General features: G+C 37.5%; 1 protein-coding gene across 2 annotated transcripts in view; it reads left to right on the forward strand.

Annotated features, from left to right (window-relative positions):
* ACER3 (alkaline ceramidase 3) overlaps nucleotides 1-14,996 on the forward strand; it is a 151,380-nt gene extending 136,384 nt beyond the window's left edge. For both annotated transcript variants that reach the window (XM_006882873.1, XM_006882874.1), the window contains 4 exons: nucleotides 6,697-6,798; nucleotides 9,164-9,268; nucleotides 14,299-14,344; nucleotides 14,943-14,996. In XM_006882873.1, the coding sequence (XP_006882935.1) occupies nucleotides 6,697-6,798; nucleotides 9,164-9,268; nucleotides 14,299-14,344; nucleotides 14,943-14,996 (307 nt within the window). The remainder of the gene's footprint in view (nucleotides 1-6,696; nucleotides 6,799-9,163; nucleotides 9,269-14,298; nucleotides 14,345-14,942) is intronic.
* Nucleotides 14,997-20,654: the final 5,658 nt, after the last annotated feature.

Consider the following 20,654-nt stretch of genomic DNA (forward strand, 5'->3'; position numbering starts at 1 on the left):
ACCCAGTTACATCTCTCTTTTAGACGGTTCTCTCCCTCCTCTGTTTCAGTGCAGTATACATTATTGAACCCATCTTACTCATTCTCTCCCCAACCCCAAGGACAGTCCCATTTTACAACAGTGGCATCATGTAATATTTGTCCTTTTGTGACTGGGATATTTCACTCAGCATAATGTTCTCCAGAGTCAACCATTTTGAATAATTAAAATTGTATTATTGTTGTTATGTGCCATCAAGTTGCCTGCGTCTTATAGTGACCCTATTTTATACAACAGCTCTGAAGCTTGCCCTGTCCTGAACCAGTCTCACTGACTCAGACACATCTACCCTCATTGCCCTAGTATCAACCCATCTCACCCAGGTTCTTCCTCTCCTGCACTATCCCTCCACCCTTCCAAGCATGATGTCCTTGTCCAAGAATTGACCCCTGCTGGCCACATGCCCAAAGTATGTGAGACAGAATTTCAAAATCCTTGCCTCCAAGGAGAAATTTGGTTTCACCCTTTCCAGGAAGAGACCTACTAAGTTTTCTTGGCAGTCCATTATAAGTTCAAGACTCTTCTCTAGCACTACACAACTCAAAGGCATCAATTCTTCTGTCATCCTTAGTCAGTGTCCAGCTCTTTGATGTGTATATAGCAAGTAATGGTGAAGACCATGGCCTGGATTGGGCACACCTGTCTCTAGACTGACATTGTTGCTTCTCAGTACTCTGGACAGTATGTTTATCTAGTACAATCCACCTTTTGATTTCTTAACTGCTGGGCCAAGAGTGTTGATTGTGGAGCCAACCTAGCTGTAACTTAACAACCTCAATCTCTTCTCCATCCATCATGGTGCTGCAAGTTGTGAGAATCTTTGTCGTCTTGATGTTGAGCTTCAGTCTATATTGAAGACTACAGTCCTTGACCTTCTGCAGCAAGTGCTTCAGGTCCTCCTCAGTTTCAGCAAGCAAGGTTGTGTCATCTGCATAACAGGATGTTAAGGAGTTTTCCTCCAATCCTGATGCCACATTCCTCCTCATAAAGCCCAGCCTCCAAAATGATCTGTTCTGCATATAAATTGAAAAGGTATGGAGACAGGATGCATCCCTGCCACATTCCCTTCCTGATTTTGAATCATGCAGTGTTTCCCTGTTCTGTTCTGAGGACTGCTTCCTGATCCAAGTATAGGTTTTGCATGAGCACAATCAAGTGTTCTGGGATTCCCATTTTCTTCAAGGTTAACCACAATATCTTGTGATCCACAAAGTCAAATGCCTTTGCATAATCAATGAAACACAGATAGATATCCCTCTGGTACTCTCTGCTTTCTGCCAGGATCCATCTGACATTGGTGACAATGTCTCTAGTGTCACAGCCTCTTCTAAACCCAGCTTGTATTTCTGGTAGTTCTCTGTCAACGTACTGTACCAGTCAGTTCTGGATAATCTTCAGCAGAATTTTGCTTGCGTGTAATATGAGTGATACTGTACGCTAATTTCCACACTCTGTTGGGTCACCTTTTTTTTGAATGGCAATAAATATGGAACTCTTCCTGTCAGTTGTTGTCCTTCTGATTTCTTTACACAACCTGGTGAGCACATCCAACTCAGCATCTGTTTATTGAATTGGTATGCCATCAATCCCTGGGGCTTTATTTTTTGCCACGTCCTTCAGAACAGCCTGAACTTCCTCCTTCATCACCATTGCCTCTTGAGCATACGTTGTTTATTGAAATTCTTCTGTGTTTTCCAATTCTTTTTGATAGAGTGACTCTGTATACTCCTTCTATCTTCTTTTATTATTTCATGGATCATTCCATATTCTACCCATAACGTCTGCAAGTATTGCAACTGAAGGCTTGAATTTGTTCTTTAGTTCCTTCATCTTAAGAAATGCCAACCAAGTACAATCCTTTTGAGTTTTGAACTCTAGTTCTTTCCACATTTCATTATAATACTTTGCTTTGTCTTCCTGTGCTGCCCTTTGAAATCTTCTATTCACTCCTTAATTTCTTGATTTCTTCCCTTTGCTTCATCTTCTCAGTGCTCTAGTGCAATATTCAGAGTTTCTTCTGACATCCATTTTGGTCTTTTCTTCTTCTGTCTTTGTAATGACCTTTTGCATTCTTCACGGGTGATATTCTTGATAGCCTCCCATAGCTCATCTGATCTTTGTTCATTAGTATTCAAGCCCTCAAACCTGTTCCTGAGTTGGTTTTTAAATGCAGATGGGACAGACTCATGGTTGAATATTGATTCCTGTGGATTTGATCTGACCTTCTTTAGCTTTAATTTGAACTTGTACGAGTTGTTGATGGTTGCAAAAGGTGAAACCAAACTCCGGTTCTCTTCAGAGCTCTGTGTTTTCGACACAGATCTGGGCCTGAAATGTGCCATCTGACCCAGCCTGGCTGGTTGTTAACAAGCTGATAGGGTCCTGGTAGAATAGGGGTACCTGAAGAGGATGGATTAGCCATTTTAGTAACAAAAATTTAAGGCATTATTTAAAATAGTTTTTCTACAATATTAATGGAAGATTCTGTTTACCACAGAGAAACAGCAATTCTAAATCTTTATGTAAAATTTTAGCTAAAAATTACAAAGAGAAAGAAATAGGTGTTCTATTGTGCTGACATAGATTAACATAGCTCAGTAAATCAGATCAGACAAAAATTCTCAATAAGGACACATATTTGAGTAATACAATAACAGAATTTGTCTAATGGAGATTAGGTACACATACAATCAAAAATTAGAGAATACACAGTCTTTTCAGCATGCATGAAGTAATTATTAAACTAACCAGACTCTAGGCTTTATAAGAAGGGTCAACAACCTTTAAAGATTTGGTGTCATGTACAATATTTTCAGACCATAGTACAGTTAAACAAAATAAGACAAAGTTACTCAATATTTGAAATTTAAAAGCATACTTCTAAATACTTCACAAGAAAGAAGAAATCATAAAGGAAAATATTAAATATTTAGAATAATAATAAAAGTATTACACAATAAGATATAGCTAAAAGAGTTCTTAAGGGGAAATATACAGCCTTTTGTGTTTATATTGGCAACAGGTGGTTGTTATTCTTGTTGTTAGGCGCTGCTGAGTATGACTTATAGTGACCCTGTAAACAACAGATCTGAACCCTGTCCTATTCTGTGCCATCTTCACGTTTCCTGACATACTCGAGTCCATCATATCAATCCACCGAGTCAAAGGTCTTCCTCTCCTCTGACCCTCCAACCTTTTCAAGCATCACGTCCCTCTCCAAGGAATAGCCCCTCCTAGCTGCACGCCCAAAGTCTGTGAGGCAAGGCCTCATCATCCTTGGCTTCAAAGAGCACTCTGGCTGCACACTATCCTAGACATATTTGAGTCATTTGCTGCAGCTCCTTTTGTCAATCTGTCTTGTTGAGGGTCTTCTGGTTTTGCTCTCTACTTCTCCATGCTTGATGTCCTTCTACAGGGACTGGTCCCTCCTGGTAACTTGTCCACATTATGTGAGACAGGGTCTCATTTAGCTGTACTTCTTCCAAGACAGATTTGGCCTTTTGGAAGCCCATGGGATATTCAGTATTTTTCACCAAAACCTTAATTCAGATACACCTATTCTTTGATTTTCCTTGTTCATTGTCCACCTTTCAAATGTTTTTGATGCAACTGAAAATACCACGACTTGGGTTAGGTGCACCTTAGACTTCACAGTGACATCTTTGGTTTAAAGACACTTTTAAAAAGATGTCTTTTGCAGAAGATTTTCTCAACGAAATGTGTCATTCGATTTCTTTTTTTTTATAATTTCATTTTAATTGTGTTTCCTAGAAAACTTTAAAGAATGCCAGTCTCCCACCCTCTATTTCAAATGAAGAGTGTTATTTTAGAGGGTAGAGTAGACCTGAAGGGTATGAGTGAGAACTCCAGTGCCATCTGCTGGCTACACTTGGAGCAATGAGCCCCAGAGTAACAGTAAAACTATGCTGTGCTAATTAGTACTGTTAGCTCTAGGTCTAAAACAGAAGATGTTAACAGTAGGGCTCACAAAACACAAATACAGCATAATGCCACTGTTATAAAACAGGACTGACATGGGGGTTGGGGAAAACTAAGAAAAGAGGGGATAAATAATGTACACAGCATTGAAATAGACGAGAGGGAGAGAGAGAACTGTATAAAATGAATATATGATTAGGTATTAGTGGCTTGACAAGAGTCCAGAAAAAGAGCTGCATAGTAAAGTGGACTGGGGAGGGGGGGAAATTGTACAACAATGAAAGATTTTTTTTTAAAGAGAAAAATGAACTGGGGAGGTAGGCAGGGAGGAAAATATGCAACAATGAATGAATGGAAATCCAAGTTCTCTATAAACTTTCATTAAAATCTCAATTTTTAAAAAAAGTAACAACAAAACCCTCCAAAACAAACAACCCAAAAGAACACTGAGCTAAATGTATGCTGTTAATAGATTAGACACAGCTTTTAGTAATTTGATTTCTTGACTGTTCTACAATTTACTGTGGATTCCAGTAAAATGAAATCCTTGACAAATTCAGTATTTTCACCATTTGTTACGGTGGTGTTTACTGATCCATTTGTGAGGATTTGTTTTATGTTGAGGTATAATCCATAGTGAAGTCTATAGCTTTGTCCGTTTTCAGTGTTTCAAGTTCTTTTTGCTTTCACAAAGCAAAGTTGTATTACATGCATATTGTGAGTTGTAAAGTGAGTCTTCAATCTTGATTCTACATTCTTCCATTATCTCAGCTACCTGCGGTTCAAAAGTGAGTTTCAGGATCTCTTCCGACATCCATTTTGATCTTTTCTTTGTTTCCTATCTTTTTAATGACCTTTTACTTTCTCTTATACAGTGTTATACCACGATTTATCTGAGCTCCAGGCATTAGTATTACATCTGTCAAATCTATTTTTTAAATAATCCATAAATTCAAGTGAAGTACATTCAAAGGCATACTTTAGTTCTCATGGCCTTCTTTCATTTTCTTCGGCTTCTACTTGATCTAGCACATGAATAGTTGATGTTTTATTCTGCAGTTGACTCCTGGTCTTACTGATGATACTGAACATCTCCAGCATCTTTTTCCACAGATGCACTCAAGCCCACTCCCATAAAGTCAGTCTCAGCTCTTAGCCACCTTATTTATATGATAAACGACTCCTTATAGTTTCTAAAGCAGTAAATCTAAGAGCAGAAAAACTGGTAAAGCCGACCTTTCAGCTCACTCTCTGTACCACCTGTGCGGTTCCTGCATGTTCTCTCTAGGGTGCTCTGGTGGCCGACTTTATAGAGTCATACTGCTAACACAATGGCCAGTCTTCTCTGGCAGTTCACATATATCAGCAGCTCTGCAAGAGAAAGATGGACAGCCTCCTCCTGTGCAGTTTACAGCAGTGGAAACTCAGTGGAGGGTCAGCTGTAAGTCACTTCCAACTCACCAATGAGTGAGTGTAATCAGTGTGGTCAGGTCCACATATAGTAGCTATTTAAATTGTTTTTAAAAAGATATTTGTGATGATGCATAGCTGGTCTTACAAAATTCTTTCAAGTGATTTTTAGGTTTGTTTCTTTAACCAAAGCTTTATTTTCTAGCTACTGATCCTCATTCTTTGTTTCCAACTTTCAAATTCCAATCACCAGTCGTTATCAATGCATTTGATTGCCGGTTTTTTAGCAGCTTTAGTCTGCATGTGTTGGTAAAAATGTTCAATTTCTTCTTATTTGGCATTAGTGATTGATGTGTAAGTTTTAAGAACAGTCACATTAACTGATATTCCTTGAGGTGCCCTATCACTGACAGAGTTGTACTTAAGAACAGATCTTGAACTGTTCTTTCTTGGAATTGTTCGATTCTGATGGCCAGTTTCCATGTCAGGTTACCAATCCTTATATATCAGTCTTTAGGCATTCCATTTCATTTTTTTATGACTTCCAGTTTTCCTAGATTGACACTTCATACACTTCAAGTTTTTATTATTAATGATAATCTATTGTTGTTTATCATTTTGAGTCATGCCACATCAGCAAATTAAGGTCCCAAAAGTTTTAATCTATCTATGCCACAGCTTTTCCCCAGTCATACTCAAGTGCCTTCAAACTTGAGAACTCATTTCTCAGCCTGTATCAGTCAACGAATTTTAAATACATACAATTTTATATAAGTTACTGCTAAGAAAACAAATAGATTCATCCTGAAGAGGGTTAAACCGGGCTGCTCCATGGAGTCAAGGATTCTGAGGCTTCGTCTGACATACTTTGGACATGTAAGGAGGGACAAGTCCTTGAAGAGGGACATCATGCTTGGGAGGGTAGAGAGACAGCACAGGAGGGGAAGGCCCTCTATCAGGTGGATTGATTCAGTGACTGGAGCAAATTGGGGTATGTGTATCGGAGACAGTGTGATTGGCACAAGACGGCGTTTAGGGCTGTTGTACATAGGGTCGCTATGAGCTGCAAGTGACTCAATGGCACATAACAACAATAACAACATATCCCATTTAAATATTTTGGGTAGCAAAGTCCATTCTCAGTACCTTAAATAGGTAAATTTAGTAAGCAAATGATTAAAGGATTGAATAGATAGGGTTTTTTAAAATGTTAATGAAAATCTTTTCTTCTCATAAAAGCAGTGAATACTCTGATTATGACATGACTTAACGAAATTTCTCTTTATTTTTTTCCTTTTTTCTCTACAGGGTTTATCCATGGCTAAGAGGATTGGGATATACATCCTTGGGTATATTTTTATTGGGATTTTTGTTATGGAACATAGATAACATTTTTTGTGACTCACTGAGGTAAGATATAATTTCATTCCTTGAAAAATATTTTAGAAGCATTTTGTTAATACAGAACTTTATAGGCATATAGAATTATTATTGCCTTAAAATTAATTTCTACCAATGTAAAGTGTTAAAATATATGTATTACAAAATAAAGTTAAATTCAGGGAATACCTATTTAAATTACCTAAGAATATTTCATAACATTTGTGGGATTTTAATTTTTTCCAGTTCAATATAGCATTACCTAGTTAATCAGATATTATATAGGTGTTTGAAACCTGTCTGATCTGCTTTATTGAATAAATAAAAATAAATTCAAATAAATAAGTGAAATAAGTGTATATAAGTATATACTCTGATATTCTTAATGCTGTTTTCCTAGAAAGTTAAACATTTCTTTTACCATCTTGTTAGCAATTTTGTTTTGGCAAGAGTTTTGATATATCTAGGTCTCTGGTCTGTAGTCTGCCACTAAAGCGAGTTAATCTACCAAGGCCTCAATTCCCTTCCATAATAAAAAAGTGTCCAACAGATTAACAATCCTTCCAGCTCAAAATCCTGTAACATAGAGAAGCAATCAGCAAAATCAGCAGACTATAGGAAATATAAGACAAACAAAAATATTTAGGCATAAAATGATACATTGTTTGGAATTTGCTTTAAAATAATCAAGTTTAGGCATGTGATATGTAGGAAAAAAGATCTGTCATGAAATGATAACTTTTAAATATGACTGTTTGGTAAGTACACTGAGTTATATTATTATACTCTCTTCTCTACTTCAGTGCTTGAAGTTTTTCTGTAATAAAATGTTTAAAATGAAAAAATTTTAAATGTCAACAACAATGAATCTACTTAACAGTTTATAAAGTTCTTCTACATATAGAGTCACTTTTTAGTAGTCTCATATTTTTAAAAGTTAACTCTCTGCAAACTAATAAATTTTTAAAAGTAGATTGTTGTCCTGTAAAACAATATATCTAAGTGTGGTATTAACATATTTGAAAAACAGTAATATTGTGATTTATATGTAGACTTTAATACAAAATATAGCTGCAATAAAATAATCTGGAGTTTGCTTCAACATAATGAGGAGAAAGTGTAGAAGACACAAGATTGGCCATACTGTTGTTTACTGTTGAATCAGAACTTTTCCATAGCTGACCCTCCAGTGGGTTTTCAGAGGCAGTTAATCTCAAGGGAGAAGAATACTGTCTACCTTCTCCTGTGGAGCAGCTGGTGGATTCAAACCCTACAACTTTGGGATTGTAGAACAGCCTCTTACCACTAGGCCCCTGGAGCTCAACACTTGCCATAGGTAGACAATTATTTAGGCTGGGTAATGGGTACTTTATTATTTTGTCTTTTTTTTTCCTTCACATATTTGAAATTTCTTATAATAAAAGAAAATGTAGACAAAGACGTAATACAGCTGACTTCAAAACTAAGATGTAAGGAAACTTTTGCCCTGATTGTCATCATCTCCTCAGTGAAAACAGCCTAAGGAACAAAACAAAATCTCAGAGGTAGTAATTTTCCTGAAAAAGAAAAAAACATCTTAGGGCTGTCTAGAAAAATAATTTGGTATTTAATGTCATTTTTTTTCTCCTCTAATAAATGAGAATATTAATTTTACACAATCCAAAACTCAGAGGTGCCACTAGCAAGTGATTTAGACAACCCCATTAATCTCTCTGGATTCTCTATTCCTGAACTTTAAACAATGCTAACAATAGCCTTCTCAAAGAATCAATGACTATGAAGTGAAATAATAGGTACAAAAGGACTTTACAGAAAAACAATGTGTACAAACTTTGTAAATAAACGAATATTTTTTTTTAAAAAGGGACTTGACAGCAGGATCTCTGGTGGCCTAGTGGTAAGAAACTACACTGCGGTCCCAAAGGCACAAGGTTCAAATCCACCAGCTGCTCTGCAGGAGAAGGATGGATAGTCGTCATTCCCCCCCCCCCCATGATTTATTGTCTCTGAAAACCTACTGGAGGGTCAGCTAGGTGTTGGTTTATGTTGCTTTATTAGGGCAACAGTTGTAAATAGGGAACAAGAGTTCCATTGACTGGTAAGCTACTTATAAAAGTGTTTTATTTATAAGATGATCTTTCACAGCAATAAAGTATGTACTTTTCTCACATTTATTTGATCACAGTCTTTTCTCCATAGAACTTTGCTAAGAATACTCGCAGATTACACTTTGGAAAACAATACCAAAGACTAATTTTCTTAAGGAGACTTGGGACAATTAAATAACTGCTATATTTGAGAACAACTGCTTTTTAAAATCCTCCAAAACTATCGACATTAGTTGTTATGAAAAATCTAAATTGGGATTTTATTTTATGTGTCTTTCTCTACATAGGAACTTTCGAAAGAGGATGCCACCCATTCTAAATGTGTTCACACAGTTTCACGCATGGTGGCACATTTTAACTGGTCTTGGTTCTTACCTTCACATCCTTTTCAGGTAGGAAGTGGAGACTGTCTTAGCCTTGTGTTGGTAGACTTTGCTTTGCTCTTCAAATAGGATGGTAAGAAAAATGATGACATAAAAAAGCTGAAAATGCTTTCTGTGGACAGCTCAACAAAAAAAAATGAAATATTATAACAAAATATACAAAGGTCTTTATTAAAATACAAAACACTTCTAGAGATAAGAGTTGTGTGATCCAGAAATTCAGCACTTGGGTCAAGTCAGACAGCTAGAAGAATGGTCATAAATATGAAGTGTAGTACCGTTTCCATCAGTAGTGCTGGCCGCTTTCCTATGTAAGAGTTGAGATTCCAGAACCTTAGTAGACAAGGCCTATATAACCCTCAACACAAAGAGAAATCAACCTTTGGAAAATTGAGTTTAAACAGATCTACCTCAGCTATATCTGAAAGAAAAATCTTGTTTGGAAAAAAGCTGTTATCAAGTCAAGTCCAACTCATAGAAACCCTGTGAACAACAGTTCTGAATCCTGTCCTATCACACAATCTCTAACACACTCGAACCCATTGCTGTAGTCATAGTGTCAATCTCTCTGGCTGAAGGTCTTCCTCTATTTTGCCAACCGTTCACCTTTCCAAGTATGCTGTCCCTCTCCAAGGAATAGCCTCTCCTAGCAACATGTTCAAAGTTTGTGAGACAAAGCTTTATCACCTTTGCCTCCTAGGAGCACTCTCGCTACACCTTCTCCAAAACATGTCTGCCCAAATTCTGCCAGTCCTTCAAATCATTTCCAACCTACGATGATCCCATGTGTTACAGAGTAGAACTGCCCCACGGTTTTACTTCATGATACTCCTTACTGAAGTAGATTGCCATGCATGTCTTCTGTGACACCACTGTATGGATCTGAATCATAAAATGCTACAGCATTTTAAAATTGAGAAGAATAGTCTAATTAAACATTCTGGCCCCAGACTCTTAGATCTAAATGTTAGGGGGGACATCTAAGAGTGTTATTTTGTGGGTCATATATATCTAGCAATATTTGCCATATTAGAAATTAAAACAGAAATTTTAAAAGTAGTTTTATATGCAACTTAATAAGCCAAATAGTAACAAAAATAATGTCTTTAACCTAAAAAACTTATTTCCAGCAACAGTTATTTCAGTTGGAAAAGCTACATTATTCTATAGTTTCACAAATCTCTAGTGTCTGGCTAATTTGAAGATAGCTACAGGCTCATCTGCTTCTGCAGTCTTGTAAGATCATATGCATATAGCCTCTAGAAAACTCTGGTGTACCTCCATAGTAGGTGGAATATGAAAAAGACAAATAATGTCATGTTGTTGTTATTTTAAAAAAAACAAATTACTGCCCAGACCCCTAGATCACATTCTGAGAATAACTTTTAAAGTCTGTCAGGCTTTCCTGGGGCAGGGTGTGAGAGAAGCTCTGACAGAAGTATAGGGAACTTTTGGGAATTATGGAAATGTTCTGTACCTTGACTGTGGTAAAGACTCCACTATCCAAGCTCAACAAACTGTGTGCCTTAAACAGGTCCCTTTTTATTATAAGCAATTTTATATCAACCAAGTTGATTTAAATAAATGGTCAATCATAAAATTTTTTTAAAAACAAAAGCCCAAAACACTTTTAAACATTTCTCAAGCTGAAAGACGAAGAGAAAATTCATGTCTCAAGTGTTAAAAATTTAATGACACAGGAAGCATCAGAAGACGGAAAGACAACCGTCGGTCTCCACTGAACTATTAACAAAAAGAAAGATCCCCAAAACACAAAGAAGAAACTAGTCTACAGGACAGTGTACACAAATCATGACCTCGTCTACTCTGAGACCAAAAGAAATAGATGTTGCTCATCTACCAGTACCAATCATTCTTAGTATGGCTGCAGTAAAATGAGAGAAAAATGTAGAATAGACCTTCAAATCTCCATAGAAACCAGAACCAGATTTGCTGGACCAGTTGCTGGACAGAGGACTCCGGAGATTATAATCTCCAAACCTTGAACCAAAACTAACCTTTGAGATAGTGGTGTGGCTAATCACAAATTGACTCAAAAAGACAAAACAACACTATTAATATCACCTGTAAGTACTGTTCTAGCTTTAAAAATCACTTATGTGAATATAAACAGTCAGCAGTTACTTTAAAACAAAGCTGAGAATGTAAAGGACAGGGAGACAGATGAATGTAAATAGAACCACCAAAATAAAAATGATGAAAAGTGCAACAGTGAATGACTGGAAACCCTAAGTCTTTGTAAACTTTCATTAAAATTAATTTTTAAAAAAAATAAAAAATTACGAGAATGTTCGTTCATTGTGATGAATCTAGCCAATGTTACTGAACAACTTGGGTAGAAATTGTTGAATGGTCACCTAATTGATGTAACTATTGACCAAAATCACAGTAAAATATTGTTTTAAGTTCCATGGAGAAGATGAAAGGAATACAAGCAGTAACTGAACTGACATTCATCCGTTTCAGGAAGTAGCACATGATCAAGAACCAGGGTCCTGAAGGACACATTCAAGCTACCTTCAAAGCACTGGCAAAGATCAAGGCCCAAGAAATGGATGGAAGACCAGCTGAGATTCAGCATATTGGTACAAAGCTGGAAATGATTATTCATTTATGTCACAAAATTTGGAAGACAGCTACCCATCTAGCCAGCCAACTAGTAGATATTTATATTTATGCTCCTTTCGAAGAAAGATAATCAATTGGAATGCAGAAATTATCCAACCATATCAGTATTAGCACTTACTAATAAGATCTTGCTGAAGATAATTAAAGAATAGCTGTAGCCATATCTAGATAAGGAGCCGCCAGAAGTTCAAGCTTTATTAAAGATAGAATGAAAGATATTATTGCTGATGTCAGATGGACCTTAACCAAAAGCAGAGAATACTAGAATTTACCTGTGTTTTATTGACTGTGCAAAGGCATTTTGCCATACAGATGAGAGCAAATTATGGATATAACATTTTGAAGAACAAGAATTTTACAACTCTGTGCGAACCCATGCACAGACCAAGTGGCAATTGTTCAGAAAGAGCAAGGGGATACTTCGTGGTTCAAAGTTAGAGAAGGTATATGGCAGGATTTTATGTATTTATTTATTCATACTGTATGCTGAAACATAATCCAAGAAGCAGGTTTATATGAAGAACAAGGCATGAGACTGGAAGAAGATTCATTAGCAACCTTGCCAGGGCTGTCAATGGTCTCAGGGTAATGAGCCTTCCTGCCTGTTTAGCCAACCTCCCTCAAAAGCAGAATTGTAGAGAACCAAGCAGCAGGGTCTTTTATGACCTAGAACTCACAATACTACTGAAGATCATCCAGAAATGGCTGGGACAGTAAGTACATCAAAAGGGAACTGCCAGAGGTTCAAGCTGAGTTTAAAAGAGGCTGTGTAATCAGGGATATCATTGCTAATGCCAGATGGATGCTGGCTACCAGAAGAATGTCTATCTGTGTTTTATTGGCTATTCAAAGGCATTTGATTGTGTGGATCACAACTATGGCTGACATTGAGAATAATGGGAATCCCAGAACACTTAATTGTGCTCATACGAAATCACGAAGCTGTTGTCTGAGTGGAACAAGGGAACACTGTATAGCTTAAAATCAAGACGGGGGTGTGGTGGGGTTGTCACCTTTCTCCATACCTATTCACTTGGCAAATAATTTATGAAGCCAGCTCTCTGAAGAATGTGGCATAAGGATTGGAGGAAGACTCATCAATGACTTGTGTCATGCAGATGACACAACCTTGCTTGCTGACAATGAGGAGGAGCTGAAGCCTGTTTCAGAGGATCAAAAACTACAGGCTTTGATATGGATTACATCTCAACATCAAGCAAACTAAGGTCCTTACCACTGGGCCAGTAGACAATACCATAATAGATGGGGAAAGGAATGAAACTGTCCAAGATTTCATCTTGGGTCCACAATCAAAACCCTTGGTACCTACCATCAGTCAGAAGACATATTGCATGGGGCAAGTCTGCTGTCAGTGACTTCTCCAAAATACTGAAGAGCAGTGATGTCAGTTTGAAGACTAAGGTGAACCTAATTCAGCCCATGTTCTTTTCAATTACTTGCTATGCTTCTGAGAGCTAGACGAGTAAGGATGACAGAAGAAGAACTGAAGCTTTGAGCTGTGTTAGGAAAAGAATACTGAATATCCCATGAACTGCCAAAAGAGCGAACACGTATGTGAAAGGTGCTCTATGGTGGCAAGGATGGCGAAGCTTTGCCTTTCCTACTTCAGACCATGTTGCTAGGAAAGGCTCTTCCTTGGAAGGGGAGAACATGCTTGGAAAGGTTGAGGATCAGCAAAAGAAAGGAAGGCCCAACGAGGTAGACTGACACAGTGACTGCAGCAATGGGCTCAACTGTAGCAGAGATGAAGATGCCACAGGATAGGACGGTTCAGGTCTCCTGTCCACAGGGTTACTATGAGTTGTACTCAACACCACCTAACAACAACAAAGCTGATTTTCTGTTTCCTGCCTAGTTATATCATACCTGTACACTAATCCTTGTATCGTTGATAGACACATTTCCAAAGTATTTATGCATATTTTTATAGTATTTATGCCTATTTTTATAATATTTATGCATATTTATATAATGCTTATATCTATATATGATATTTTATAATAATCTGTTTATATCTACTTATGTTTTCTATATCACCAAAGATATAATTGTTAATCATGATATCAAGGATTAATCATTATATCAAGGATTGTATAAAAGTATTACCTACTATCTACACAAATCTGGCCATCACAGTCTATGAATTGATTGCTTACATGTCTTCCTTTACATCTTGACAGATGTTTTCTGCTCAGAGTAGGTACTCAGAAAATAAATAAATAAAAATTGTTGCTGATTGAACAAAGGATGTATCAGTGTTTCTCTTTCTTTGTTATATACTGATGCTCTATGCTTAAATTTGTTGGTAGGCCATTTACATGGATTAAAAATTAGTCTGAAGATTTTTCCCCCTCCTCTTTTTCTTTCAGTTTATATACAAGAACACTTTACCTAAGATACAGGCCAAAAGTGAAGGTAAGTCTACCTCCTAAGCTTATGGAGGCAGGTAGCTGAAGGACTGTTAGGAGGATGGGATGGAGGTAGGAGAACAGCAGGAAGGTGAAGCCGTACCAGATAGAATAAACCTTGGACCAGAAGGCACTGACCCTTAACTCCATTTATTTGCTGCATTAACTTAGACCTAGTCTCTTGCCTTAGTATCTTCATCAATAAAATGAACCTGTTACATGGAAACACCATAAATGTCAATGAATTGTTCACATGAAAATGATGGAAATGCCAAACATTATATATATTCTACAATATTCTCAGTTAAAAAGAACACAGAGCTGTAAATAGCTATAATAAAGAAATGTTTTAAGCCTTAGATATATTTTAGTGCTTGGCCCAGGACTTAATAAAGTAGATGTTTAGTGCATTTAAAGAATTTAAATAATAATTCCTATGATATGGTAGAAATATGGATTGTTTTGTTTTGACTACTTGCTTTGCTCACGTGACTAATCCCAGCTATCACTTGCAGACCCACCAAGCACTGCCTGGGCTCTGTTGCAGGAATAATGTGGACCCATATTACCTTCACTCATTTTGTCCTTACTTGTTTCCTAAACAGTTTCTTCTTGGAATCTGGCCAGTGATCCAACTTGAGCCTCTCAGGAAGCACTGATTATCCTGCCATTAAAACTAACAACAACAACAAAACTCCCACCTCCCATCGACTTGGCGGAACGAATGAGGATATTATTAAAGATCTAATATCATGACCACTACAGCAAAGGAGTGACTTTCTAATGCTGCTAGCCATCCAGACAATGAGGAGTGGAGCCTGTTGGGTGTATAACTCTCATCTTTATCTCATTTCCCCTCCTGTTCTTACCCTAAATGTTTAAAAAGTAACAGATATGATGTGTGTGTGTGTGTGTGTGTGTGTGTGTATGCAAATTCTTTTTAAAAATGGGCAAATTTTTCCACATAGGTTAACAGTTAGTTTTGGTTATAGGAAATTAACTTTTCTTTTTGACAAAGGTTGCATGTGAACTATATAACTTTCCTCTAAGAATTGAAATGCATATTAAATAATGAAAGTAGTCAGCCAAAGACTGGCAAAACCCCATGTCCCGATGGTCAACTGGGAGCCAGCTCTTAGCTGGGTCAGCAATGATTGATAGTATTGTCAAATTAACTTCATGAGTACTTTCCAAGTTTGCAAAAAGGGCTGGCTGTGGGTTCTGGGTAGGTTTTTTCATTGTCTGCCGGTGTCTACTCATAAACTGAGACCTGCCATTGAGTTCTAAGCTTTTCCTGTGCCAAGATTTGCAGTAGACTCTGGTCTGGGGGTGGCCAAAGCCAATCAGAGTGGTGGTCACCTTGTAACCTTTCTGGAGGTCCACAAGGAGACCTCCAAAATGTTTTGCTTCCAGCCAGTTAATGGTGGTTGCTCTGTTTCATTAGATCTTTGTGGATCTTTACTGTGTCACTTTTTATGACTAGGCAAATATGACTGGCGATCTAGCCTACAGTATTCCATTCACCTAGCATAACTTATTTACAGTTACCAGTGAATTATACTCTGAGGTGTTCAAGTTATGCACTTTTTTTTATTTCTCAGATACCATGATAATGCCCAAGAAAGTTTATCAAGTTAACTAGAAGTAATTAAAGTGGATGCTGTTTATTTAAAACTACTGAAATAGCTGTCATTTCCTTTTTTGAAAAGAAATAAATATGAGAACTGTTTTCTTTCACATGTCATTTACACAAGCCCTAAATATTAAAGGGCCAAGAAATGGCAGTAAAATCTTACTGTAAAAACACACTAGCTCTAATTCGAATTTGATTGTGTAACAAATTTAATCCCTTTTCACCCACATAACACGCGCCTGAAATAATATCACAGTATGTGCTGCTCTGCACCATTTAGCATGTGTGTAACTTTTCTCCTGCTTTCTACACTATGTTGATATCCATACATATTTTATTCTACGGTAATACTAACCTTTTTAACCAGTTGTTTGGAGCCAGTTACAACTTAAGGCCACACCATGTGTTTGAGAGTAGAACTGTACTTTATAGTGTTTTCACTGGCTGTGATCTTCCAGAAATCCTTGGACGTTTCTTCCAAGGTACTTCTAGGTTCAGTTAACAGCTGAACACGCGACAGTCTGCAGCACCAGACCTAACCCCCAAACACACTGCCACCAAGTAGATTCCGACTCAGGCTGACCCTGTAGATACAGAGCTACCTGGAGATTTCCCAAGGCTTTATAATCGGCCACATTTTTCTTCCATGGAGAGGCTGGTAAGTTCAACCCACCAACCTTTCAGTTAACAGTTGAACACTTAAATCACAGTGTCACTATTTTGAATCCTGAGCTGCTGCTTAAAAGAAAATCCTTTTTTTTATAAAAGTGAAGATGGTAAAGTATCTCTGTCATTTTTCTAATAGTTTGTACATATTAAAACCAAAAGAGCTTTTGTCATTTTTCCTCACCTAATAAAAGGAGCTCCCAACCTAAACACAGGCATTTCGAATCTACCAGCAGCTCCTCACAGTCTCCACCTGGCAAGTTACAGCCTCCGAAAGCCCTCTGGGGGCAGCTATGAGTCAGCTCCACCTGGACAGCAGAGTGGGGTAACTGGCTTAGCATTAGCCTTCCAGGGCTCCGGTGCTGCCTCCTGCTGCTCGCGTGCCAACCTGTCATTAGACACACACACACACACACATATCCCTTCTCCTTCACCTACTCTGATGATCAGCAGAAAAACACACTTGCCAAAACATAAATGGATGAGAACTTTTATGGTTGGTCTCTTACAGTCTTAGAATATAAACAAAAGAATTCAAGTGTATTATCCATGAGATTATCCTTCTCTCCCCACCTCCACCCCATTAGAAGAACCTAACTTCTAGCTACATTCCACCTACACTGACATAGGCTATTAACCACAGCACACGTTTTAAAGTTTGTTTCATCCCATGCTTTCTGCACATTTCATTTATCTATACTTCTGCATAAAGAAACCTACCTGTAGAAATGGACATCCTTCACCACAGTGCATTGTAAGACCCAGGCTTTACAGGACTAGCAGGTAAAGTGCAAGGGAGCACACTCCCTATAAACTGCATTTATAGCAGTTCATCCAGTGAGCAGGACAGCGCCGTCACCAGCGGTTACGTTAACAAGCGCAGGAGAGGCACCTGCATCCCTGGAGAACATGCGATGTTTTGGCCAGTTCTTCAAAGACTCTTGCCTTTGGTGTGAGCATGAAAAGTTGAGCATAAAGCATTTTAGAAATGGTTAAGCACAAAACAGCTTAAAGTCAGCCCCTCATTTTCCAAGTCAGTCATGCCTCACATTTCATTGTTTATTATCTGAGACATAACAAGTGTAAACCTTTCTAAGATTTTTTTTTCATCTAGATTTATTCTCCAACAGGCAGATAGCATCAGCAGGTACAACTAGAGGGATTACTCCATGCATTATAGATTCAAAAAAGGCATTGTTAGCATACAGTCCCGGGTGTGTTCGCCATAACAATATTCACTTCGGTATAAACAGTATGATTATTGCAGTTACAATTCCAGAAGGAAAGGCACAACTTGGCAAAGCAAACACAAAACAACAGACGTACACAGGAAAGGGAAACTTGGATCCTAGAAGGTCAGGTGCAATTAATTAGACTTTTGTAACAGCACCTGTCACCATTGCCTTCATGGAGGGCAAAGAATCCTCTGCCCTCAAAATTAGAGTTTTTAAATTCTTCTTCCTCATTAAACCAAGACAAAGATTTATAGTTTACATAGTATCACATGTAGTACAAAAGGAGATTTTCTTTAAAAACCCATCTCCAAACTTTCTAAGATTTTGAGTGAGCCTTGAAAGTCTGAAATACCTTGCTCCCATTCCTTTGTTTTTTTTGGAAAACTTTCTGTTCAACTAGATATAAAAAGCCTGTTCCTGCTGAGCAAATAATGTTTTGTTTACAAGTCACCTGATGTTGAAGGGTGCTCGTCAGGAAGCCCTAAGGCAAGTTATACATTAGAAAACATTAGTACTTGGTGAGGATGTCAAAGAAACAATTTGCTTGCACATTTTAACACTATTTTATGCTATTTTAACTCTGGAAAATGTAAAGTTTTTTGTTTTGTTTTGTTTTGTTTTGTTTTGAAGGCAAGCTAGGTGGAAAATGCTTAGATCAGATTGATTGCTCAGTTCTCTGCTTCTCCCCTCCCCATTCTTTCAGTGAAACACCACCACCACCTGAAGTAATTGCTTTGATTCTTGTGATGTGACAGAAATTTCTGACTGATGAAAAAAAAATGATAGTGTTTGAGTAATCTACAAGTTAGAACCCCAAATAATGGTATTTGGGCTAAAAGAAGTAGATCAAACATGAGGGTTAGTCAGAAAGCAGTATTTCCAAGACTGCTAGTGTGGGTTTTTCTTAAACTGACGGTTCCCCTTTACCAAAGAGAAGAGACATGGGTCAAAGTTAAAATATTAAAAACTCCAGAGACATAACACATATTTTAAAATATGCCTGAAAAACTTAAGTTATATTATCTTCAGAACCTTCAGAATTTGGCCAAGGTAAACTTAAAATGTCTATTAATTTAGTTTAAGATTTTCAAGGGTCCCATGAACCCATTATTACTTTTCTCTTGTAAAAAAAGGAATATAAGATCCTTTGTTGCTAATTTTGACCATTCTCATTCATTCTCAGCGTCACATCTCAACTTCCATCCACATGATGGAAAGCTTGCTTTTGGCCTGTGGTTTATGATGTTCTACTGGGAAAGCTTTAAATAATGTTGGAATTACGAACTAAACTTGGTTAAGAGTAGTTAAATCCTTTTATGGAAAAGAGATGTAAAATGGGGGGGGGGAGAAGCACTGTGACTCATCTGACTGGAAGACTGTGATGCATTTTTTAAAAAAAAATATGGTGGGGAAGAAACCTTTCTAGTTGTTTGGTTTTTATTTTGACTTAAATGTCTGTAACTGTTGAACATCTGGGCTACCTAGGGGAAACGGCTTTTGTTGCTGAGGTCTGTGTGAACATAGCACTGGACTTAACCATAGTTTCTCCAAAACTGCAGCCCAGCTGGCTCTATGTGCCCAGGTGAAAATACAACTTCACTCAAAATTCAAAACTAAAGATAAAATTCTGGCCTTGGGCTATCACTTTTAGCCTGCAGTTATAAAAACGTGCTACAGTTGAGAAAAGTAGGAACTTTAAGGAGTAACAATGTTCATCCAGTCTAGTTCCTTCTGGCAGGCAATTAGAGCAGCTGAGGAAGGAGGCAATCACTGAGCTCAAATTGAACCTGTATTAGCTGCAGCGGCTCTGTTGCTGTTGAGACTGTGGACCATTCGGACTAAAAGCTAAGCAGCAAAGACTCCACAATTTTAATCTCAGGTTATTGCACAAAGCCGCCTTTTTATTAAGTCCAGTAAATTATAACTTTTTGATTGGTAGATAGTATAGAAAATGATTGATCACAAGAAGATTTCATATAATACCTTAAAATCTGGCTCAAGAAATTCAGTTATAAGCCTGCAAGTGGCCCAAGATGTGTTCATTCTCAGCTCAGCAGCTGTCAGTCAGTATTCTAGGACTAAACACAGGTCACGCTTTGCTCCACTGACAGCTCTTTTATAATCCTTCTTAGCAAGAACTGTTTCTTGCTTTAAAGAGCACAATGTTGATACCTGAACTGGATTTAGCCTTTTAAGCAGTCATAAAACTGTCAAAGCTTCTAGTTTTTTAAACCTGGCAATGCAGAGTACTCTGAAGTTTGCAGAAGAGCACATTTATTTTTATTTTTTTTATATTTTTTTTTAGAAGAGCACATTTATTGAGAGAAATCTTTACTCATCTATGTATGGTACCTTACAAACATTTCTTCTGGGTTCACCTGCACCAAAAATAAAATTATAAAAACGTAATATTAAATGGCCTGTGAGCTAAGAAACGTTTTTCATGGTTCAGAAAGCACTAAACAGCACCTTTCTTTAAACAAAAGATTTTGCAAAGCCAGCCTTTACCACCTGACTTTTTACTGAGTCGGCTGCCCTGTTCTCGAGCATCAGCAAGTGGACGTGATGGGCGTCCTCTCCAAGGTGACCCCAGCAAGGATTCAACACGCACACACTTTATACAATTAAGAGTTCCCTTGCTTTTTTTGTTGAATGTATAGGTTCATGTTTAAATATTTATTCTAGAAAATTATTTTTTCACATCAGTTTTGCTACAATAGCAACAGCTTGCTGCAAAGTGCCTAAATTACATAAATTCCTATGAGGAAAGCCAATGTATCTGT

This window comes from Elephantulus edwardii, unplaced genomic scaffold, assembly GCF_000299155.1.
Source record: "Elephantulus edwardii isolate Elephantulus edwardi_28Jun2011 unplaced genomic scaffold, EleEdw1.0 scaffold00025, whole genome shotgun sequence".
NCBI lineage: Eukaryota > Metazoa > Chordata > Mammalia > Macroscelidea > Macroscelididae > Elephantulus > Elephantulus edwardii.